Genomic DNA, 25943 nt, shown 5'->3' with positions numbered 1-25943 from the left:
GAGTGTCACTGGGTGTGACTCAAAAACAAAACAAAACAAAACAAAGAAAGAGAGGAAGGAAGGAAGGAAGGAAGGAAGGAAGGAAGGAAGGAAGGAAGGAAGGAAGGAAGGAAGGAAGGAAGGAAGGAAGGAAGGAAGGAAGGAAGGAAGGGAGGGAGGGAGGGGGGGAGGGAGAGAGAGAGAGAAAGTAAGAAAGAAAGAAGAAAGAAAGAAGAAAGAGAGAAAGAGAGAAAGTAAGAAAGAAAGAAAGAAAGAAAGAAAGAAAGAAAGAAAAAAGAAAGAAAGAAAGAAAGAAAGAAAGAAAAAGAAAGAAAGAGAAAGAAAGAAAAGAAAGAAAGAAAGAAGAAAGAAAGAAAGAAAGAAAGAGAAAGAAAGAAGAGAAGAAAGAAAGAAAGAAAGAAGAAAGAGAGAGAGAGAAAGAAGAAGAAAGAAAGAAAGAAAGAAAGAAAGAAAGAAAGAAAGAAAGAAAGAAAGAAAGAAAGAAAGAAAGAAAGAGGGAAGAAGGGAGGAAGGAAGGAAGGAAGGAAGGAAGGAAGGAAGGAAGGTAGGAAGGAAGGAAGGAAGGGAGGGAGGGAGGAAGGAAGGGAGGGAGGGAGGGAAGGAGGGAGGGAGGGAGGAAGGGAGGGAAGAAGGGAGGTAGGAAGGAAGGGAGGGAAGGAGGGAGGGAGGGAGGGAGGAAGGAAGGAAGGAAGGAAGGAAGGAAGGAAGGAAGGAAGGAAGGAAGGAAGGAAGGGAGGGAGGGTGGGAGGGAGGGAGGGAGGGAGGGAGGGAGGGAGGGAGGGAGGGGGGAGGGAGGGAGGAAGGGAGGTAGGGAGGAAGGGAGGGAAGGAAGGGAGGGAGGAAGGGAGGGAGGGAAGGAACAGGGACTACAGCCAGGAAAGCGGGGTGAAGGTGAGGATCCGGGTAACTCTCACACTGATGCCTGCCCAACAAATAAGCTGAGTTAGGTGCTTGAACCCAATGGTGCTCAGGGTCACCAAAGCCACACCAGGCCGGCAATGACAATAGTGTGTGAGGGGGGGTTTAGGAGATCGAGGATCAAACTCAGGGCTTCTCATGGATACAGCATATGATCTATGACAGTAAGCCTTATATCTCCAGCTTATATTTGTTTATATTTAGAACCAGCAATTAATTTTCAAAAAGTAAAATTTAAAGATCACTTTCTAAATTTCAAGCACAATCTTTTCTTTCCAACTTATTTAGTATCATAACCCCACTCCCCAAACACTCCATTTTCCTATTATCTTATCTATCAAAGCAATCTAGTCCAGAACAATCAAAAATATTCTCTTCAAAAGATGCATGTTGGGCCAGAGAAATAAACAGTGGTAGGCCATTTGCCTTGCATGGAGCTGACCAGGGAGGGACCTGGTTCAATTCCAGCATCCCATTCTGTCCCCCAGCCTATCAGGGGTAATTTCTTAGTGCAGAGCCAGGAGTAACCCCTGAGCAATGCTGGGGTTCAATCAATAAAGTTCAAAAAAACTGCATGCATGAAGAAAAATTTAATCTAATGATCCATAAGCCACTGGAATAATACATAAACAAAACGTGTCAATTACATTTCACAAATTAACTACAGTATCTTACAACAAAATAAAAAACAAGTTTGTGAGTCAGTGACTTTTAATAAAGTAAGAGGTATTTGCAAACTGAGAACAATGAAACTATTAAAACCTCTTTTTCCTTCACAGCATGGAAGAATAAAATGAAAAACTAGCCAGTTTCCAACTGGGGCATTACCTGAGGGGTACAGCTGCTGATGGGCCGGATTTCATTGGTCAGAGGAGCCATGGAAACAAGCAGTGTGTAGTTCTTGTTTAGAACTCGGCTGCAAGTTGCAGGGTCCAAACCCAAAAGACTTTCACATCGTAAGAGATCCAGAGGAAAACCTGCATGCGATCAACCATACACACATAATGAAAGATTGACAATGTCTAAACAAAAAAAAATCTAAAACAAAAGCATTAATAACTACTTTGAGATTACAAAATAATTATGCATAGCTCTCTCCCAAAGAACCAAATTTTCTAGAAGACAACTCAAGACAGATTCAAACCTAAAAAATGAAAGTACTTATTCTCTGGTCTAAAAAGGAAAATGTTTACTGGTATTTCAGGTTTTCATTTTAAAAATGGGGGGAGGGGAAGTCTGATATACCCTGCCCATCTTCCCACCATCCCTACCACATGATGACACTAGCATAAAATGAAAATCTCAATGCCTCAGAAAAGCTGGATTCTCCCCTCCACCAATTTCAGTCTTTAAGAAAAATCTTTACAGCCAAGTTCTGAGTTCAGCATACAGGCAACAGTATCAGATGCCTAAAATGAGCCATCCATAAATCATGAACTCACTTGTCTGTAATAGATTGTAGGCTCTGCCTTTCTTAAATCCCTTGGGAACTATCACTCTCATTGTTCTTTCTTTATTGGGGGGGGGGGTTTGGTTTGGGTCACACCCGGCAGCACTCAGGGGTTACTCCTGGCTTTGTGCTCAAAATTCGCTCCTGGCAGGCTCAGGGGACCATATGGGATGCCAGGATTCGAACCTCCGTCCTTCTGCATGCAAAGCAAATGCCCTACCTCCATACTATCTTTCCAGCCCCCACTCTCATTGTTCTTTAAAATAAGATATGTAAGGCTGAGAATGTTCACAAGTTCTGATCAACTTAACCCAAATCTCTCTCCAAGAAGAATAAAAAAAAAGACCAACTGACAGACTTCTATTAAGCTGATGAAAGAAAACACTGAAGACCAAGACCATGGCTTTGTTTTGTTTTTCTATGCTAACAATAAAAGAAACTAAAAGAAAAGAATGGATTCTAGGTATACAATATAAGAATAAGATAAATTTGGAAAAAGTAAGGATTATTCCCCCACCAAGAAAACAAAAATAGAAGTTTGTTGTTTGGTTTATTTGTTTTTGTTTGGAGGCCACAACCAGCAGTGCTCAGGGGTTACTCCTGATTCTGCACTTAAAAATTACTTCTGGCAATGGGCATTCTCCACTCACCCCTGAACCAGGGAAGCTATCTATGAAACATCCAAGGTTGTTTATAACATCACCTGGAAGCAATTCTCTACCAGGGAAGACCCTACCGCTACTCTGACATCAATCTGCTCAAAAGAGACTTCCCTTAAGAAGACTTGACAACAACTGCTTACAGGACAGGGCTTTCTGCATTGTCCTTTAATTGTGAGGTGAAACTAGAGGACGCTCCACACCATCCTGACTTCAATGTAGGATATGCAGATTCCAGGATCTTTAATACAGAGTCATGATACCAACAACAGAGACAGTGTGAAAAATAAAACTGTAAAAAAAAAAAAAGAAAAAGAAAAAGAAAAAGAAAACTGTATTGGCACTACAGACAATGACTTGGATTGGACAAACTAGTTTGTCTGGGGCCTAGAGTTGGTCTTAAGCCAGGAAACCTCAGGGGTAAGGTCTCCTTGTATTTAGGACAAGGCTTTTCCTTTCCATGTCCCCCATATTTTGGTGGGCCTATGCAAACAATAATTGCCACTCTAACACCATTTTCACTGTGCTCCTTTGACTCTAATCCTTAAAAAAAAAAACCCACTTAAACTTTTGAGGTTAACTTAAACTAATATGCATGTGCATGGAAATATAAAAAAATACTATGCCTTCAATGTTTAAGGAGTTTCATAAATTTTATGGCTTTAGATTGCATTGTGTACTGCTAAGAAATGTTATAATGTACTACAATCTGGGGACTTGAGGGACAAAGTAATTGTACATGGGTTCTGTTTTATTTTTCTTAATGTTCTTTGGCTGAAAGTTCAAAATTAAGGTATCAGAAAGGGGATTTCTTCTGAGAATTCTGTTTATGGTGATTGTCTTTCCACTGTAACTTTACCTTGTCCTCTTTCTTTGCATCTTTGTTCTCATAATTAAAATAAAAGTTTTTTAAAAAATTAGAAATAAATTTAGAAAAAATTTACAAACATCTACACTAATTAAGGTGGCAAAGGTCAAAGACAAGGGTATAATACTAAGGGTAATAAGATCAAAAAAGAAACTTACACATAAAGGATCCCCTATAAGACTCACAAAAATACTATCAAATGAATCTCTGTAGATAGAAAAGAATGGTTGGACACAACAAATAAATTAGGTGAAATAACAACCCCCCCCCCAAAAAAAAAATTACTTCTGGCAGGCTCTGGGGACCATATGGGATGCTAGGGATTTAACCCAAGTAAGCAGTGTTCAAGGAAAAGGCCCTCCTCGCTGTGCTATTGCTCCGGCCCCAGTTTTTTTCTTTTTTTTATAGGGTGGTGGTGGTCCTCACCTGATGATGCTCAGGGGTTACTCCTGGCTTTGCACTCAGAAATTACTCTTGGCATTGCTCAGGGGACCATATGAGATGCCGGGGATAGTACAAAGGTCAGTCACGGGCAAGGAAAACATACCCTATCAGCTATAATTTGGCTCCAGACCTGTCTTTGTTTTCTTGCCTGCCCCCCCCCCCCCACCACCACCAGAGAGATAGTATGGAGGTAGGGTGTTTGCCTGCCAGGAATTATTTCTGAGCATAGAGCAAGGAGTAATCCCTGAGCGCTGCCGAGTGTGACACTAAAATAAACAAACAAAAAAAGGGAGAAGCCAGTTTGAAGTAAATCCACTGACAAAATCTGAGAAATTTAAGCATAAAAATAAACTGTAATAGTTAACTATAAACCACTAGAAAAGTAATTTGACTCTAGCCCTGATTTTTATTGCCTTTTTAAAAATATGGAGGTACAACAAAAGGAAAACCCAGTTTAAAGGAAAGCCACTGGCAAAATCTGAGAAATTTAAGTATAAAAATAATTAAACTGTAATAGCTAACTATAAACCAGTAGAAAAGTAATTTGGCTCTATCCCTGTTGTTTGTTGCTTTTTTTTTAATATGGAGGTACAACAAAAGGAAGAGCCAGTTTAAAGGAAATCCACTGACAAAATCTGAGAAATTTAAGCAAAAAAAATAATTAAACTGTAATAGCTAACTATAAACCACTAGAAAAGTAATTTGGCTCCAGCCCTGTTTTATTGTTGCCTTTTTTTTTTTAATATGGAGGTACAATAAAAGGAGAAGCCAGTTTGAAGAAAATCCACCAGCAAAATCTGAAAAATTTAAGCATAAAAATAATATAGCTAACTATAAACCACTAGATAAATAAGAATTTGTAAAGCCAAAGAATACAAGAGAATGCTTCATTCCAACTCCACAATGATGAAGAGCTGAAAGCTGGGGGAAAATGATTAACTTGCAATAATCACAATAAATAGTTCAGGCAAGGATCATCAATGAATGTTAAAGGAGACACTGATGTAGAATAAGATATACACATCATCATAAAGTGTGTTCCCTCTACATTACTGGTTGTTGGGAAAAAAAACTGTTAACCATACAGAGGAGAGAGATCAGAAGATATGGGAATTGGGAGATTAAAATTAACATCCTTTTTGAGAAGACAGGTAGAAATCACACAATTCCAGACATGATACCCTATGAGGGACACAATACAACTTTCATAGTATTGTGGGTAATAAATATATGAACTGAGTAATCACAAGGAAACATCAGAGAAAGATGAGAGCCTTTCTAGCAAAACAGAAAGGGCTCATTATGTTTAGAAAAATGTTATAAAAGGTAAAAATGGCTGGGAGACAGCAGGGACAAATGCCTTGCACCTCAAGGTTCCCCAAAGCACCACTAGGAATGACATCCCCCAACCAACAGAGCTGGGGATAGCCCCCAACACCACCAAGTTTAGCCCCAAACAAAATAAGATTAAAGGGTCACAGAATTTGTTCAAAAATAAAGGTAAGAAAATTAAATGCACCTGGTCTTAATCTAGAGTTCAAGGATAATACTAAGCATGCTTTTGGGTTCAACCAAAGAACTGGAACTTAAATGGTAGGTGTTGGATCAACTTTTGTTTGTTTGTTAGTTTCAGCTATCCCAATGGTGCTCAGGGCTTATTCCTGGCTCTGAGCTCAGGGATCATTCCTGGTGTAGTTCAAGAATGTTAGAAATAATACCCAGGTCAACTATGTGCGAGGCACTCTAGCCTTGTAAAATATTAAATCTTCTGCAGCTGACATTCAAAGAAATGCCTCTCCTTAAGAAATATACCTTGGGGCCAGAGAGAGAGCACAGCAGCATTTGCCTTGCAAGCAGCCCACATAGGAATCCCATATGGTCCTCCGTGCCTGCCAGGAGCTATTTCTGAGCAGATAGCCAGGAGTAATCCCTGAGCACCTCCGGGTGTGATCCAAAAACCAAAAACCAAAAAAAAAAAAAAAGAAGAAGAAGAAGAAGAAATATACCTTATGAATATATCTTTAAAGAATAATTTAAAGAAAAAAGCTGACTTGTAACTTACTCCCAATTCTTGGTAAAAGTAATTTACTTCTTATTATAAGAATTAATAAGTTTTTCCAAATTAAAAGCTTTTCCAAATTAAATGCTAAAACTAAAATGAGGACTGTGATTTAATGGTGTAAGTCATAAAAGAGCACCTGGGCCACAGCTGGAACTAAGATGGAAGCATGAGAGCAAGGGAAAGGGGCCAGCTTGAAGAAAACTGGAAAAGCCAACAGGCGTCAGAGAAGGGAACAATTCCTTTGAAGACTAGAAATAAACGTTTTTCACTGAGGAGAAGCAAAATTACTTTCAGAATCAAACAGAGAAATGAGTCATGAGGGGAAAGTTTCATTTAAAAAATCCGAGCAAGAAGAGAGAATTCAAAAAATGATTTTCATGGGACTATTGGAACGGGGAGAAAAACACCAAGCCAAAAAATTCTTTAAAGTTAGGCCACAAGAAAAAAAATGTTTCCCTTACTAGAGCAGTATGAACAATGCTAGAGAGAACCTTGAGAGACAATGAGAGACAACAATCAATGAGCTTTTTGCTTAGGGCAGCTTGTTCTCCAGGAAAGGGCTTCTGGAGGGGCAATTTATTAGCTTAGTTCAAAGGTGACTTAAAGTTAAAAAGTCTAGGAGAGTGAGCTTTAACCAAAATTTGTTCTTCATCAGTGGCAATATGGAGTTTAGCAAAGGAAAGAGAATTTAGAGGATTTGCATCATTTCATGTGGAGGGAAACCAGTAGAGGGAAACCAGCTTATGAACCTTGTAAGTAAACCACATAGGAAAATGGTCAGTCCCTACAAATAAGCCATTCCAAAACTAAGAAGGGTAAAGAAATTCTTGTCTTTCAAATAAAAGTCAACACTGTCCAACTACAGAAATATATCATGAATACTATGATAAGGAAGGAAACCTACAGAGTTGATAATGGTTAGAGCCAATTTTTATCAATAGTGTGGTTTCTCTATAAATATAGTTGAATATCTAAATATTTTTACGGAACCAGATTGCCAAGTTACAATAGCCTGTTACCCAAGTTTTGCTATACCAGTAAAAAAAAAATTTTAAGATGGCTGAAAAAAATATTAAGTGAAAAATAAGGTTTTGTTTTACAGTGGACACCAAATATAAGATATGCTCCTTCTACAAATTACCAGTAATATTAAGTTACTTCTACGCAAAAAAGATGTTTAAAATTAAACTAATACCACAGGATTATTTTTTCTCAAAAAGAAACTAAATTATCACATGCAGTACCAGAAAACAACATTCCTCACTAAGAAGTGTAGTAAGTCCCAATGTCATAATTTAATCTCTATATGAAATAAAAGCCCTTTTAAAACAGTACTAATACTCATGTACTCTTATTGCAAACTGGGAAGTTGTCACTCAAATATGTTCTAGTCTGTGATTCTGTTAGAAAGCCCAAATTAAGAAATAATGAAACTTCATAAATAGTAAACCTGGGAATAAAGTAATTCATAAATAATTGTAGATCTGAACTTCTGTGAAGAAATTTAATCACAATTTAACCTTAGAATCACATCTATTTTTCCAAGTAATTAAAGCTCCAACTGGTACTACAGTCAACTATTAACTTACATTTGAATTATATGTAACTATTTTCATGCAGAATAGGATTAGATTTACCATTTAACTTACTTGGTGTGTGGTACAGACAACACATCATGAGAACCAAAGATTAATCCAGACCACTATTTATGAAAAGAAATAAAAAGCCTTGCATTCAAGAGAAAATAAAATAACATAAGGAACAGAGGAAAATCTCTAAAAAACATGGATTCAGGGCCCGGAGAGATAGCACAGTGGTGTTTGCCTTGCAAGCAGCCGATCCAGGACCAAAGGTGGTTGGTTCGAATCCCGGTGTCCCATATGGTCCCCTGTGCCTGCCAGGAGCTATTTCTGAGCAGCCAGCCAGGAGTAACCCCTGAGCACTGCTGGGTGTGACCCCCCAAAAAAAAAAAAACATGGATTCATGTCCCAACTCTTCCTTATAAATGAACTTATAATGAGCTTTTCTTGTAAATAAACTTTTTTTTACAAATGAACTTTAAGGACTAAATTGGCAGGAGATTTAGTCAAGATAAGTTCAATTTCCTTCTTCACAAAATGAGTATAACATACTCTAAATCCATGATGGAGAGGACAGAAAAGACAGATCTAACTTGACCACTTCAAGTAATCTAATCAGTTATTTTAGTAAATCACTAAAAAGAACCAGAAATTCCAGGATTGTTACCATTCAAAGACATCTCTGAGATTGTGTCACTTTGTGAGAACAAGTGGTCAATTTGGTAGCCAACCAAAATGGCGACTGTCAACAGATCCTTCTCAGAAAGTGCTTTAGGCTTTGTGGGACTTAGTGACTGTGATCTCAAGTAAAGTCCAGCATGGCATCACTTGTTACTGGAATATGGTATAACCCCTGAAACAAACTAAAGCTCAAGAGTGAGTCATCAGACACTAGGTGTATCTAAACTTACTAAGCAGCACACAGAAAAGTAAAAAGCAAGGGGCCAGAGAGATAGCATGGAGATAGGGCATTTGCCTTGCATGCAGAAGGACAGTGGTTTGAATCACAGCATCCCATATGGTCTCCAGAGTCTGCCAGGAGCAATTTCTAAGCGTAGAGCCAGGAGGAATCCCTGAGTGCTGCCGGGTGTGACCCAAAAGCCAAAAAAAAAAAAAGTAAAAAGTGAAATAAAGAGACCATATGCAAGTAAAGAAACTTATAAAACAGGCTTTACCGATCAATTTAACTTGCTCCCAGTACAATAGGCATTAAATAACTTAGTAAGTGGGCGTAACCTAATTTCTTAGAAATTACACAGAATAAAATCTTCAAATTAATAATATTTCTCATACCATAATTAGGTTGGTCTGGCTGTGAAGTTTGTGCAACTAGATCTTTATTATGACGCAGAAATAGTATTGTGTTTCTCAAAGTAAGGGCATGATCAAAGTATCTCTGGGCTTCTCCTTCACCAGTACTCTGAACCTAAAAACAAGAGAAAATAATTTTGCAGCAAATGTCACTTTTGTCCCATAGCAAGACATAAAACTCAGTACATCGAATTTATCTAGGCAATAATAAAATATTAGTTTTAATCTGTTTCCAATTTCACTATGTCTCTGAAAATAAAATTACTACAAGAAAAACTAACAATTTCCAGTTAAATAATGTTAAATTATATCATTATGTAAGTTGTATGAACCATATATGACTCAAGTCTGAGATCTTGTATTAGCTTGATCCAAAAAAGTATTCCAATCCAATTATAATCTCTGAATCAAATAATTTAATTCAAAAACATTTATTATCAACAGCTGTAAGGAACAATGGAGAATTATTCAATGTAATCATTCACCACTGCTGAAGATAAAGCTTACATTTATTTAATAGGAATTCACTAATCCCATGTTCTATGATCTATGAGTTAGAACAGAACAGTAGATAAAACCTATCTTCAATGAACTCCTACTATATAATACATAATGTCTTCTAACCAAAAATACCTGTTACCGTTTTATAATTAAAAATATACACATCCCAGAAAATGAAAAACTAGTCTAAATAAGACTAACTAATAAGAATTGCATATAAGAAAGAGCAATAAATTAAGCTTAATCAAAACCAAATATTTTTAAATCAAATGACTTATAAAAATTACACTTCAGGGGCTGAAAAGATAGTACAGCAAATAGGGAACTTGTCTTTCTGGTGCCAATCCAGGTCCGAGCCCCAGAAGCTTGTATGGTTCCCCAAGCCCACCAGAAATGATTCCTGAGCTCAGAGCCAGAAGCAAGCACTGGACACAGGTGATGTGTCTCCAAAACAAAACAAATTTAGACTTCAGATTAAGTCTGTTGTAAGACTGAAGAGATAGGACAGCTGGTAAGTTGCTTGCCTTATACAAGCCAACCAGAGTTTGATTCCAGACATGGCATATGGTCACCCAAGTAGGATTCATCTCTGAAAAGCAAAGTATTCTAGACAAAACATTCATTTCATTGAGTTTTGTTACTATGTCACACTGCTGCCTTCTGGCCTCGAGGGTCTCTTATGACAGGTCTGCTATAAATCTTAAAGATGCTCCTTTGAATGTAATTTATTTCCCTTTTGCTCTTGTGGCTTTCAGATTCTATCCCTATCTGTGGGACTCATCATTGTGACTAAGATGTGTCTTGAGGGCCAGAGCAGTGGCACAAGCAATAAGGTGTCTGCCATGCACGTGCTAACCTAGGACGACCGTGGTTTGATCCCCCAGCATCCCATATGGTCCTCCAAGCCACGAGCAATTTCTGAGCACATAGCCAAGAGTAACCCCTGAGCATCACCGGGTGTGACCCCAAAACGTGTCTTTTTCTTCTAGATCTCTTTTAGCTGGTACTCTTTGTGCCTGCAGGGTTTGGGTTCATGCACTCTTAAGCTCTGAGAGTTTCTCTGCAATGATATCCTTAACTGTTGCTTCTTCATAGAGATTTTCTTCCTGGGTCTCTGGGACTCCAATAATTCTTACGTTATTTCTATTGAGTTTATCAAAGACTTCTTTTTTCATCTGCTCACATTCTTTGAGGATTTTTTTCCATTGTCAGATCGAGTTTTAAAGGCTCTTTTCTAATCTCTTCTGCTGTATGGAGTTGTTATGCATCTCATCTTCCAGCTCATTGATTATGTTTTCAGTCACTGTTACTCTGCTGGGGAGACTTCCAGTGAAGTTTTCATCTCACCTACCAAGTTTTTCAGTCATATTATTCCAGTTTGGAGTTTTCACGTTTCTATTTCCATATCCTCTTGATTCTTATTTATGGTTAGTTCAGTTCATTCCACGCTTTCTTTGACTTCTATGAGGATCCTCCATATTGCTTCTCTAAAGTCCTTATCTGAGAGGTACTTTCCAGGTCATCAGAGCTGGTACCTTCCTTCTCTAAGCATGGTGGAGGCCTGTGCTGTTTCCTCACTGTCACACTTGCAGTGTGGTGTTTATATGTGTTGTGCTGGGGTTCAATGACTAGGAAAGGCGAGCAGCTGCCAAGTGGAACAGAGCGGCCCAAATTCTTCGACTCTGCCCTTTGTGGGCAGGGTCAGCTCACTTCTGCTGACTTGCCCTCAGCAAGTTCTTCTGGGTGGGGTGGTTCCCAGCAGCAGTGTCGGGTCAACATGGTACTCATGTCGAAATGGCATGGCCAGGATCAGGCTCTGTCCTTTGTGGGCGGGGTCACCTCCGTAGTTCTTGCCCTCAATGTCTCCCGGGCAAGATGGTTCCCAACAGCAGCAGTGGTGGGTCAAGATGGTGCCCACATCAATATGCGCGCAGCGGGGAATCAGGCTCTGCCCCATTTAAAAAACAAAAAACAAACTCATTCAATAGTAGAGCAGGTAGGGCATTTTTGCCTTGTGTGAGGGCAACCTGGGTTCACTCTTCACCACCTCTATGGTCTCCCTTGCCTGCCAGTAGTGACTTTTGAGCAGAGCCAAGAATAATCCCTGAACGCAGCTGGGTCTGGCTCCAAAACAAAGAAAAAAAAAATAATCTCCTTCAAAAAATATCACAACTAGGAATCAATTTAACAAAGGTGGAAAAAAAAAACCAAAGGAGGTGAAAGAGTTATAAGAAGAAAACTATGAATCACTACTAAAATATGACACATGAAAACACATCTTCTGCTCATGAATTGATTAATCCTGTCCAAAGTATTATACAGATTCAATGCAATCCCTATAAGTATACCCATAAATTTTTATTTTATTTGTTATACCCATAAAATTTTAAAGATATAGATAAAATACTATTAAAATTCATATAAAGGGGGAATAAAAAACACTGAATAGCCAAAGAAATCCTAGGATAAAAGATGGAAAACTTTACTTCCCCAAACTAAATTATAAAGCTATAGGAATAAAAACAATGTGGTACAAAAATAAGGATGGACTCTAAGACCAATGGAATAGAATTAAGAGTCCACAGAGAGGTCTGCAGGTATATGGAGAAGTGATGTTGATAAAGAAACAAAAAGTGGAAAGAAAAAAAAAAAACCTCGTCAACAAACAATGCTGGAATAAATGGTTAATCACATACAAAAAAAAAAAAAATAAACCCAGAGTCCAGCATTACACCATGTAAAAAAATAAATCAAAATGTACAGAAACAGAAGTCATACAAATAGCAATGGGGATATGAAAAAGTTTCTGCATCACTATCATCAAGAAAATGCAAATCAAAACAAGATAATTCACAGCAATAAATCTGGAACATGTCACAAAAATAAAATTGTTGGCATGAATGTGAAGGAAAAGGGACCTTCCTGGTGGGAATATTGACCAATCCAATCTTTTTTAGAAAAAATATGGACACTTCTCGAAAACTTGCAATTAAGTTTTCATATGACCAAGCAACTAAACCTCTTGGTATCTACATTCAGGGCCCAAAAATTCTATTTCAAAAGACATGTATGCCTATATTTATTGCAGAGCACTATTTACAATAGCCAAAATCTTGAACAACCCACATGTCCAAGAACAGGTGGCTAGATAAAAAAGCTTTAATGCATATAAATAATGGAATACTTAGAATACTACTCAGTTATAATAATAGATAAAAATCATATAATCTGCTGTTTCATGGATAGAACTAGAATGTATTAAGCTGAGTGAAGTTCAAAGAAGAGAGATACTGAATAATCTTTCCCACAGCTGAATAAAAAAAGATAGTAAGGAAATATGCCCAAGAAAATTAATAAGGGTGAAGAATGCGGTGCTAAAATGTTTTACACATGATATATTTCAACATTAGGGCTAAAGGTAGGTTTCATATAAATCACAGCCCTTAAATCAAACTTAAAAAAGAATGCTAAGCGTTTGCCTTTCATGCAGAAGGTCATCGGTTCGAATCCCGGCATCCCATTTGGTCCCCCGTGCTTGTCAGGAGCAATTTCTGAGCATGGAGCCAGGAGTAACTCCTGAGCACTGCTGTGTGAGACCCAAACACCACAAGAAAAAAAAAAAAAAAAGAATGCTAAAAGGGATAGAGAGAGTAGTCATAAATATGATCCCAAAGGGCAATGTTCCAGATTTAAGATGAGAACAAAAATCTTAAAAACCAACTTATAAGAACTTATATTTTAGGAAAAAAATGCAACTTAAAAAAAGAAAGTTCAAGCTAAAGCTTCTATACTAATTTCTTCATTATTTCAATGTATGCTGAATTAGATGAAACAAATTCCTTTTAAAATCACATAATTAATTCACCCATTCCCTACCTAAGTCTAAATAATGACCACAATATTAAAGTGGGAAATGAGATCAAAAGAGTAGTACCATACATAAGCAACAGAACAGCCAAGCTGATGCTTTGTCAGTAAGAAAAGTTTCCAAATACCCCAACATCCCATAACTGGCAATCTGTACTTACCTTTTCTAGTTCTACCAGAAAGCTATCCAGAGATTCGTCGGAGAGTTTACCAACTTCAAACATTGTGACGGCATGACTTTTCAAGTTCTACAAATAAATATAAACACCTAAAATCACACTTTGGGGCTTTATACAAGTCTAATATTAAAACTGAGATTAGGTATTAGTTCTTTTAATTAGAAAGCAAAATCCTCACTAAAAATGTATCTCATTCCTCTGAAACAAATTTGTCAACCAGGATATGCCAAGGGGGCCACATATAAAAATGTTACAAGCAGGAAATGATAACATGAAATTAGGGAACAGAACAAGCAGTAGGTAAGGATAAAAAACTCAGATGAGGATCACAGTGAGGAAGCAGAGCAGTTGCCTTATACATGGCCAACCTAGGTTTTGTCCTTCACATCCCAAATGGTCCACCAAGCACTACCAAGAACAATCCCTGAGTACAAAGCCAGGAGTTGTAACCCCTGAGCACACCCCAGGTGTGGCTCGATAACCAAAAACCAAGAAAAACAAAAAAGAGGGCTACAGTCAGAACAAGTGTTGAAAATATTAATCTAAAAAATACAAAGCAGGGCCGGAGAGATAGCATGGAGACAGGGTGTTTGCCTTGCATGCAGAAGGACAGTGGTTCGAATCCCGGCATCCCATATATTCCTCCAAGACTGCCTGGGGAGATTTCAGAGCACAGAGCCAGAAGTAACCCCTGAGAGCTGCTGGGTGAGACCCAAAATCCAAAAACAAAAAATTCAAACAAAATAAAAAAGTAATCAAGTTTGTTTTCAAGAATGAAAATAGTACATAATATTAAAAAAGAACATTAGTTTTTTTCTTTAAAATATTTTCACATTTAAATGTTTTCATAGATTTAATAACTCAAACGTTTTCACATTTCACATTGTGACTTACTGGTGATAGATTCCCCATCATTAAAAAAGCAGTAAGAGTTGAATCAAAGAGGAATGCAATACGCTTTGTATAGCCTGTGGACAAACTCAAGCTGCTTAAGCTGGCTGTGTCGGCTGAAAAAGAAAATCAACATTATAGTCAAGTAAGAAAAGAGTTCTGTTTTAATAAACAGAAAACAAGTCAATAAATACTAAGAAGTCAATAAAAGATCATAACAACAAGCCTATTAGCTGCCTACGGTGTGGTAAGGGGAAGTTTTTTCAATTTAAAGCACTTACTTCTGTAGTAAACTCTTTGGAAAATAAAAGTAACCAGGATTTAATAACTATCAGATGAATAAGACTAACTAGTACAACCTATTCAGCTAAGGACCTGGGATCAAAGAACTCTGATGCCTCAATACAAAACCATGTGCAGTGCCCTCATCCACTAAGCTTACCCTACAATGGCCAATGATCTTGCCTTTCTTCACTCACTAGCAAGGAAGCTCTTACTCATACTTAGCCCAATATTCCATAACAATCACCCAAATTACTCCAGGTAGTCAAGGGGCACCTTCCTCTTTGTTCCCCACAGAAGCCAAAAACTTCCCACACTGATGTGACTTGTGGTTATACAGTCTTCTCTCTCCTTAGTCAGAATTCTCAGAAGATACTACATTCTTGCCAGTTCTATACCCCTAAGACGCAGTATAGTACCTAGTATATGCATCAGTACTCAAGCATTGCATTTTGAATGAGATCTAAAACTATAAAACCATCATGTCTGAGCATTCACTACACACATGCATGTGCAGATATATGGCTTTTCTATTGGCAGACTCTAGTCAAATGAGTTCATGCTAACCTGGATCTTCTTGACTATTTGTGTCAGTGTCTGTAGCCGATGATACTTCTTGTACAGGACTCCTACTTTCCCCGCCATCCCAGGAGAGCAACATCTTTTGTGGGTCTAAAGTACTTCTAGCAAGGAAGAAAAAAACGTTTACTTTTTAAAAATTATTTGAACAATCTTCTATAAAATTAGATAAATATGACTCACAGAAACTAGGCTTATACAGACATCATGCTGAAAAACTAAGATCTAAGTTGCAACCACTGAACTTGTAATGTGCCTATCAGAGGGGGGGAGATGACAGGATGTGGGGATCCTGGTGATAAGACTGGTATTGAAGTATGATAGAGCTAAAATCAACTATCAATATTTTGTAAATGAATAGTTCTTTAACTAAATAAAAAAATCTTTTAAATAAATACAGGCTTACATTCATATCAAAAATTGAGTAGTAGCCCCCAGATGCTTTGTCCACATATATTAGTAGTTCTTAGTTCTTACCCATGGATAGATTTCAATAAATTCAAGAATCTTTTAAAATTATATGCCAAATATTATATAGCCTTTTTAGGGGGGAGGGAGTTTGCATCATATTCTTGTAAAGGACTATTAACAGGGAAGATTAAAAACACTACTATAAAGTTTACTTTAACTGAAAGATTAAGCAAAATTCCTCTAAGAAACAGAATACTTGGCTCAAAAAGAAATTTCAATATCTCAGAACTAAATAAAGGAGTTACTTTAATCTGTTTACAGATGGAACATTCCTCCATGATGAATGAAGCTGCTCCACATTTATTACTTGTCCCTTCTTATGGGCAAAGCCCAATCGGCAATACATTGAAACAGCATTCTAAAAGGAATAAAAAAATAGCATTTAAAATAAACTAGATATAATCCTTATAGAAGTAAACTAGAACCACAGACTATAATTTTAGTGATGCTGAAATATTTTTACCCTAGAACTAGGAAAAAAAACACCAACTCTCAGAGAACCATTTTTGAGTTCATAAGACATTCTTATGTTGGAAACTTTGTGTAGGAAATTCTTGAGCTCATAAGCCATTCTTATATGGGAAACATTTTATGTTGAAAGCTCTCATAAGCCATTCTTATATTGGAAAGAAAGTAGTTTCTGGTGTGGTAACCCTCCGCTCGCCACTCAGGGAAGCACAGTAAATCCTTTCATTGGCCTGAGAAATCTAGTTTAGGCTTCTCACACATGAAAGCCTTCAAATTAACTCCTAAAAACAAAATATCAGGCCCTTTGCTTGCTTGTCTCTCTTTGTAAGTAGCCTTGTACTGTGCAGAATCCTCACAGCAAATAGCAATCTCATGCTTCCCTTTCACAGTACCCTATCAAGATAGAATCTATAATAAGATCCATTTAGGATTTACCTATTATGCAGAAAGTATAAAATGGCATACCTTAACCAGGGATAAGTCTATTTCAAGGACATTGGCGAGCTGGAAAATAAAACCTTAAATTATTTTACATCCTTAGAATTATCCACACATTACACCACAGTCATCAAATTATAGGGGCCGCCGGTTTTTATTTGTTTTGTTTTGTTTTTTTGCCACCAATGCCTGTCCTGCTTAAAAGTCAACTCATCTCAGGCCCACAGTGCGCATGTGTGGGATGCGCACCACACACTTCGACTCCTCTCCTTCTCTCTGTCTCTCGATTCCTCCTCCCAGGCTAAGCCTCTAATCCAGAGGTCCTCAAACTACGGCCCACCACAAGCCACTATAGTTCATAGTTTTTATATAAACTATAGTCTAGCCCTCCAACAATCAGAGGGACAGGAAACCACCCCGCTTAAAAAGTGTGAAGACCCCAGGATTGAATAGTTGTCACAACCATGTAAATCATCATGAGCTATTTTTAAGCAATGCATAATTGAAGCCTTGATTACATTCTGGATCCTAGTTTTCCAAGCTTCTAAGAAGTATATAGTGACTCTAATAGTGACTGTAACCATTTTAAATTCCTTCCTCTTTTATTTTGTTGTGATATAAACAAAAAAATTCACAGAGCCGGGCACAGCGGTGTTTGCCTTGCAAGCAGCCGATCCAGGACTTAAGGTGGTTGGTTCGAATCCCGGTGTCCCATATGGTCCCCCATGCCTGGCAGGAGCTATTTCTGAGAAGACAGCCAGGAGTAACCCCTGAGCACCGCTGGGTGTGGCCCCCCCCCAAAAAAAAATTCACAGAGCCTAGTAAGGAGTACAGGCATTAAGGTAGGGCCTTACATGTGGCTGACCATGTATTTGATCCTCAGCATAGCAAGGAGTGATCCCTGACACAGGCTAGGAGCAAGGCCTGAGTACTGCCAAGTGTGACCCAAAAATAAAACACAACAAAAAGAGAATTCCTAGACTAACTGATAATTTATAATTCGTTCACTACAACATAATTTAAGGTTGATCATGTAACATTTACCAAGTTATAAGTGATTTAAAAAATAGACATTTGCAAAAAGTAACACGGAACTATTTAGTAACACTAAAATCATTTCACCTACTTTACAAAAACTTGATTAAATTCTTCCACAGCCAAGGTCATACTTACCTCTGCAACATTAGTGTGCTCATCTATTGAAACAAATATCTTATAGAGAAGAGTTTCAAAATAATCACCTTGTACTCGATTCATTACAAAGCCTTCAAGAGGAGGAACTAAAATAAACAACAGACTTTTCTCAGTAACAGAACTGTATATACCAAGATTATATATAGTTTTAAAAAAAAAGCATAATTCAATTTAATTCCAATTAAGGATAGATTTCGGATTCTTACTTTATTCATTTCAAGTTTACTGAAACTCTCAAAGTTAAGGCCCTGTCTAGCCATAGCTACACAGGAAAGACATAATAGCACAAATCTTACGAAGAGTACTTTAAGCCCGGGGAATTCTTAAGCATTACTGAGGCAAAAGAAGTGCTGAAAGACATGAACTAGGTAGAAGACAAGGGAACTGGAAGTGTTCTAGGATAGGAAATCTTGCAATCAGGTACTTCTGATGCCTCCCAGAAGCAGTACTATGGACTGCAGTGAAGCCTTAAACTTTAAGGCTAAATTGAGTTGTGATGCCATCCATACAGAAATCAGCCCCCTGGATCTCCACTTTTCTCTTACCTCCCCATTTCACCCTAAGAAGAGGAAAGTAGTGTGCTTAACTGTCTCATTCCTCACCTATCGCAAGTAAAATCTGCCCTTTGGGACTTTCCACTCTGTCCTCAATGAAGGTCAAGAAAAGAGGGAGAGGAAAGGGAGAGGGAAAAAGGAAGGAGAGAGGGCAAGGGTGAGCGCGGGAGAAAACTTGGGGCACTGATGCCAGAAAATGTGCACTAATGAAGGGTGTTGTATATTGTATGATTGAAATTGTATATTCAATTAAAGTATTTATTTTTTTTTTTTAAAAAAAGACCATTTCAATAAAGAAGTGAGCCCAATCACTACTCCCGCCTCAAGGCCGATCCATATTCACTTCTCCTACCTCTTTGGTTCAGAGGCTTTAAATTCGTTTATATTAGAGTCCTCTGCCACACAGATAACGATTTAGAAACCTTAAGTTCCCTGGCCCTAACACCAACTCATTATATCCAAAACGTCAATTATTCCCAAAAAAGTTTATGTCACCAAAATAAAGAGAGTAGACCAGAGAGATATCACACGGATTAAGGTGCTGGCTCTGAATATGCTCTACCAGTTCAATCCCGAGCCCATTCGGGAGTGAACCCCAAGCAGACAGGAGTAAATTCTGTGCGCTACTAAATGTGGGCTCCTAGCCTTGACAAAAATAAAAGCAGTGTGTAAAAACAGTGCATATTTACAAATTATTCACTTTACGGCCATAATTACTTTTTTTAATTTAGTACAAGCTATATTTCCAATCATCCAGGTATATTTTTTTCTTTAATAATAAAATTCTATATTTTATTTATTTATATATTTGGATAATCACAATTGTATTCAAAATAGTGCTTGTAGCATAGGATACATTTGAACAAATATTGTTGAATTAATAAGTACATTGATCTGTTAATAGTTGCTTCAGATTTTGATTAGTAATTCAGAAGGCAATGAAGAAAGTCTAATTATTGAAAAATGCTTATTTTTCTGGAAGAGAGGCAGATATTAAAATAAAATATAATAAGTCTCTTTTTTTTATTTAACCAACTTTATTACATACATGATTGTATTTGGGTTTCAGTCATGTAAAGAACACCACCCATCACCAGTGCAACATTCCCATCACCAATATCCCAAATCTCCCTCCTTTATTCAGCACTGCAGTTAAACAATTGTTTATTGTTGGGTTTCAGGCATACAATGTACACATCCTATACCAGTACACCCTTTCCACCACCAATGTCTTTCCTTTATTACCCTGACACATCCCAACCCACCCCGCCAGTCTCTAGGGCAATCTCTCTCTCCTTTCTCTCTCTGTCTCACTCCTCTCTTTCTCTCCTTCCCTCCCTCCCACCCCCCTTTCTTCTTTCTTCTCCCCCCCCCCCTACTCATCATCCAAGTATTTTTTAATGGATCAAAAGTTTCCTTTTAAAACCATTTAAATCCAGGTAGATGGCTCAAGGGGCTGGGATATTTGCTCTGAAAGCAGTAGTCCCAAGCTCAATCCCTTGGAACACATGGTCCCCCAGAATCACAAGAATCACAGGAGTGGCCGCTACAATCTTGAACGTATCCCAGAAGACAAAAATATTTCAACATCGAAAATCTGACACCATTCATTCTTTCTGCAACTCTCAGCTGTGTAAATAGTAATAAACATTTGCTAAACACTTTCTTTTTTTGGGGGGGGGGGTTTGGGTTTTTGGGCCACACCTGTTTGATGCTCAGGGGTTACTCCTGGCTATGTGCTCAGAAATCGCCCATGGCTTGGGGGGACCATATGGGACGCCATGGTCCGTTCCTTGGCTAGCGCTTGCAAGGCAGACACCTTACCTCTAGCGCCACCTTCCCAGCCCCTGCTAAACACTTTCTAAGGTTAGGCAACATCACATAATGTACATATATAATTGCATTTAATCCTCATAACTTCATAAAGTGTCCAAAACTGCATTCCCATTATAGAAATTAAGAAACTAAAGCACTAAAAAGTTAGAAGTGTATATTGCTATCTAAGCAAAAAAAAAAAAGCTAACTTTACATTAAAAATATGAAACCGTCTAAAAATATTATATTAAAAATAATTAAAGGAGAGCTAGAGTACATCATTTGTGTAAAAATACAACTACCACATAAAAAGGCTTCTGTACACAGTAAACTTTTGGAAAGAAGCATCACAGATTTAACAGTAGCTACTGAGAAATTGGAAAACTAAGGGCAAGGGTTAAGCAATCAGCATTTTTATACGACACTTTTCTAAATTTACAACTTGTCATTTTCTTTTTTTTTTTTTTTTTTTTTTTTTTTGGTTTTTGGGCCACACCCTGTGACGCTCAGGGGTTACTCCTGGCTATGCGCTCAGAAGTTGCTCCTGGCTTCTTGGGGGACCATATGGGACGCCGGGGGATCGAACCGCGGTCCATCCTAGGCTAGCGCAGGCAAGGCAGGCACCTTACCTCCAGCGCCACCGCCCGGCCCCAACTTGTCATTTTCTAAAAAATTTTTTCAAATAAAGAAAAGGTACCTGGAAAATCTAAGACCATGATAAAATACTAACAAGAACTAACTAGTGGTAACAAATATGAAAGGTTATTCCTGTCATTGTGATCAACAGTATGGTCTAAGAATAAAATGAAACGTTTTGTGTTTTTTGTTTTGTTTTGGGAGAGGCCACACCAGGCAGTGTTCAGGGGTTACTCCTGGCTTTGTGCTCAGAAATCGCTCTTGGCAGGCTCAGGGATGATAAAGATCAACTGGGGTCAGTCCTGGGTAGGCTGTGTCCAAGGCAAATATTCTATAGCTGTGCTATTGCTCCACCTCCAAAATAAAATCCAATATGGAAAGCAAAAGGATTCTCAGCATTAAAAACTTTATAGGGGCTTTAGTATGTGATAAAAGTTATTAAGAAAACACTACCAGTATTTATTCAAGTAATTCTGGTTATACGAATACAAATACCTTCCACATCAACTACAAAAATTCTGAGTAAGTTTCTAAAAATAAGTATGGTATATACACAACAAAGTTTTAAAGAACTTCTAGACTACTAATATTATTCAAGTATTCTGTTTAAGCATAACAGAAATCCAGATGCTCTAAGATAAACATAAAATGTGCACATATAAGGTCTGATGATAGAATAAATATATTTTATTTAACAACAAATCCTCTCATGATTTTTCCTTCCAAAAATACCCTGTACTCAACACTCACATGCAAGCTGTTCTACCACCAAGACATGTTTTGTTTTTTTTTAAACACATATGAAACAGTGCCTTGATTTATGCCAATTCAACAGCTTCCCCATTGTCAAACTGCTTCCTTTCGTGGGTTATTGCAAGCCAAGGAACCATCAAAGATAGACAGTAACACCAGAGTCCAGCTGTAGCAATAAGAACAGCAAGGCCTGAAGAGCAGCACACACAATCGCTGGAACATCCATTTGGCTACTTCCTTCAAATTCACTTAGTGCTAATGAGTCAGGCTTCAAAATTGCCCATCAATGGATTTGAAGTCAACTAACCACTGACTGTTCCTTTTAGGTGTATCTCAAATTTGTTAACTTCACTTCTATCAAATGAAAGTAGGGATTAAAGTAATAAGTTGTGCTTTCATATTTTTCAAAATAACAGAAGATCTGTCTTCTGGAAAGAATTGTCAAATCTCTCATTATAGCTATAAATAGTATTTTTTTAAACCTATCTATTTGCTATACCCAAGATAAGTATTTTATTCTCTTGACTATTTTTCCAAAGTTTAAATTAATCCCTGTATTATTTTAACAATACTAGAAGTGATCACAGAGCACAAAGTCAGAAGTAATAATCCCTAAGTACAGCTACTTACAACCCAAACAAACAAAACAAAACTAAACAAAAACTAAAAGCAAACCTTGTAAATAATCTAAACAATTAGCAATAGGGGCAGGGTTTAATAAATTGACAAAACCATAGGTATAAAACGAAGGACTCACAAACCTTAATGCTATTTACTTGAAGAGGAAAAAACGAAAAAGGATAATAGACTCATGAAAAAAAGACATAGATATGTTAAATGAAAGTGATCGGCATATTATTGCATATTGTATTACTGCATATAAGTAAAAACTATTAAGCTATGAGTAAGGACTAAAAGATAATATCCATAAATCACTCCATTATTTTATAGTATATAAAGCAAAACTAAATAAAAACCAGAATGCTTCACAATGTAATGAAGAAATGATTTTCTTGGGAAAGCTGTAATGAAAATTCCTAGGTTATTTATCTAATTCACTGGGCTGCTATGCAGAGTTCAGCATGTAACAATTAATCAAAACACTGAAACTTATAAGGAAATCCTCACCTGCTATACAGCTGTCATCAGATATTGGTACATCAAGATAGATAAATCCTTTATTATACAAACCTACAGAAGCAAAAATATCTTATTTTAGAATTCAATGTTAGTTAAGTTCTGCAAAACTTTTATTAAATAATACTAGGAGTATAATAAAATAGAATTGAAGGACTGAAATTTTTAAACCTTACTTCCCCTCATATACCTGGAATGCCACGATTTGTCTGATAATTAATATGTATAAATTGCTAACAACAGTGTGATTAAAGATTATTCTTACACAATGAGTAGATAACTTCAAGTATCTGCTGATGTCCCAAACAAGCTTTTGGCAAAAGCCCTTTTCTACTAACCACTTACTATGTACTATATTGTAGTCTAGTGATCCAGCGAGTTGGGGGCCTGAATCGATGATCTTATCAATAGCGCATTTCTCAGGTAAAGTGCATATCTAAGGAAAGCAAGATATTTTAGATTAGGTGCTATACAAATTAATTCCTAAGATCCGCAAATTTGTTAACATTTAACAACGATTCTGTCATTAGCTGTAGAAGTCGCCAATGTTCTTCATTTATCACTCTAATATTTAAACTAAAAACTATACACATAAAATCGGGATACACAAGCATGCTACTAACAGCATTAGAGACACTTAATACCATAAATACAGGCATTGCTGGTAAATAGCAAGTCCTCGCTGATACCAACATTCACTCATTTTCATTTGACTTGGACTGTAATCCACTTGTTGATTCTGAATCTCTCAATCAGAAATTCACACAAACTCCCTATCAATACTGTCGTCAGTGACAAGAATCTGTCTAATTCATGAGTTTGACAGCTCTGTGAGGAAGTACTTACTTGAAGCAAAATTTCTAAGCCCTTTCTTTACTAGATAATTATTCTGTCCTCTGGAGTCAAACAAAAAGCAGAACAAACAAGTCCACATGTTCAAGGATATTCCTTCAGCTACAGGGAAGGATAACCTGATTGATTCTAGGGCCCTTATGTGTTGTCCCACCTCTTTCCTTTGAACCAAAGTTTCCCAATGTGAGCAGAACAGAATTAGCGTTGGGGGTAATTAGGGGTGGAAAGTATTCTTTGTGTGTTTGCTTAGAAAAGTGAGATTTCCCAAAGGCCAGAGTAATTTTTTTTCTGAAAATGAGACAGTCCAAATAAATTTGGAGGCTTCTATATCAAATCTCTTTAAAACACATCAAGCTTCTATCAGATGTGACCTGTCCCAGGGGAATTTAATTCTCCTTGATGGTGACACTGTCCTGCCATCAACACAGAACAGCCCTCAAGCATAGACTAGAAGCACTGTTTTATAGCAAATAACTCAAGTTAAAATCTTGCCTACCACAATGACTGGTGCCTCTTTCACTTGTATGCTCACTTTCCTCATCCGTGAAATGGTGCACAAAGACCTAATATGGAGTTACTCTAAGAATTAAATGACACTATCAAAAATGCCTGGAAGAGTGGTGCCTGCCTCATCTAACATACAGCACATGCTCAAAAATGGTCAACCAGGGATTGGAGCGATATTACAAAGGGTAAGGCACCTGCTTGGCACACAGACCTACCCTAATTCCATTCCCAGACCCCATACGGCCCACCAGGAGTAATCACAGAGTACAGAACATGTAAACCATGACCACTGCAAGGTATGGGCAAAGTATCAGCCAATGTTCTATTGAAGATGAGATACCAGATCGCTTTATGTTATACTCTAACCTAGAGGTCCTCAAACTATGGCCCGCGTTTTGTATCTGTTTTGTATCTGTTTTGTTTCTTCATTGCAAAATAAGATATATGCAGTGTGCATAAGAATTCATTCATACGTTTTGTTTTTACTATAGTCAGACCCTCCAATGGTCTGAGGGACAGTGAACTGGCCCCTGTTTAAAAAGTTTGAGGACTCCTGCTCTAACCCAACACAAGGGCCCAGACATGACTATGTTTCCCCCATTATTAACAAGTACCTTGAAAAACCTTCAATATTCTAGCCTAAGATCATTACAAGTTTTATTTAAAAAAATAAAAATAAAAATAAATGTTAAAAACAAAGCCATAGATCTATTTTCAGAAAAAATAACAAGATAATTTTTATAGCATACAAATTCTATACAAATTCAACTCTGTACAATTCTATACAAATTCAACAGCTACCTTTATATCATCTTCTGTGATATAGCCAGCCTGCACCACCCACCACGCCTCTATGGCAATTTCCACTGGTTTTAATGGAAGAAGATCCCGTGCTGTTTTCCTCCTGAAAAATTTCTGCAAAGTACAAACATTTGAGAATTTTCAAATGCTCAAATTAATACTTAGTTTTTTGTTTTGTTTTGTTTTAATCTGTAATAGTAAGACTCTTCACACTTGGCTAAAAAAATACACTTTTTTAAAACCTCAAATTTTTAACTTTGAAGTATTGTAGTTGTAGTGAACATTAATAAAAAAAAGTACTCAAGTTATTTTGAAATAAATTATTTTAAAAGCACATTACTTATAAAAAACCAACCATTCTAAATGAGTAGTGGTGATAATATTCTTAATGGAATACAACACTGTCATTAAGAAAGGATGAATGAAATTGTACCACATGGGACACAAATGGGTAATGGGAAATCAAGGTACCTGTGTTAAATAAAATAAAGAAGTGCAACGCAGCAGATGGTTTCACTGGAATGCAAAATGAAAGTAACTAAAGCAAAAAATCTGGCAAAAGCCAACAAAACTAACTCCAAGACTTGATCAAAACTATGATGGTTACTAGAAAGAAAGATAAGCAAAAGAAATGAGCAAAAGGGTCTCTGCTGGTTAGAGGACTCTAGAAGTTAGTGGGTGCCATGAAAACTTACACATATTACAAGTATTAAGTATGCCCCTAAA

General features: G+C 37.3%; 1 protein-coding gene across 1 annotated transcript in view; it reads right to left on the bottom strand.

Moving 5' to 3' along the window:
* Positions 1 to 25943, bottom strand: part of FAM91A1 (family with sequence similarity 91 member A1) — a 62490-nt gene that overhangs the window by 22544 nt on the left and 14003 nt on the right. Inside the window, exons 6-16 of the mRNA XM_049765676.1 lie at positions 25218 to 25331; positions 23403 to 23493; positions 23049 to 23111; positions 18142 to 18248; positions 16996 to 17034; positions 16308 to 16420; positions 15580 to 15695; positions 14734 to 14846; positions 13822 to 13908; positions 9275 to 9407; positions 1747 to 1895 (exon numbers count right to left, since the gene is read on the bottom strand). Of these exons, the coding sequence (XP_049621633.1) occupies positions 1747 to 1895; positions 9275 to 9407; positions 13822 to 13908; positions 14734 to 14846; positions 15580 to 15695; positions 16308 to 16420; positions 16996 to 17034; positions 18142 to 18248; positions 23049 to 23111; positions 23403 to 23493; positions 25218 to 25331 (1125 nt within the window). The remainder of the gene's footprint in view (positions 1 to 1746; positions 1896 to 9274; positions 9408 to 13821; positions 13909 to 14733; positions 14847 to 15579; positions 15696 to 16307; positions 16421 to 16995; positions 17035 to 18141; positions 18249 to 23048; positions 23112 to 23402; positions 23494 to 25217; positions 25332 to 25943) is intronic.

The sequence above is a fragment of the Suncus etruscus genome, chromosome 19 (genome assembly GCF_024139225.1).
Source record: "Suncus etruscus isolate mSunEtr1 chromosome 19, mSunEtr1.pri.cur, whole genome shotgun sequence".
Taxonomy (NCBI): Eukaryota; Metazoa; Chordata; class Mammalia; order Eulipotyphla; family Soricidae; genus Suncus; species Suncus etruscus.
This window is presented reverse-complemented; position numbering and strand designations above follow the sequence as displayed.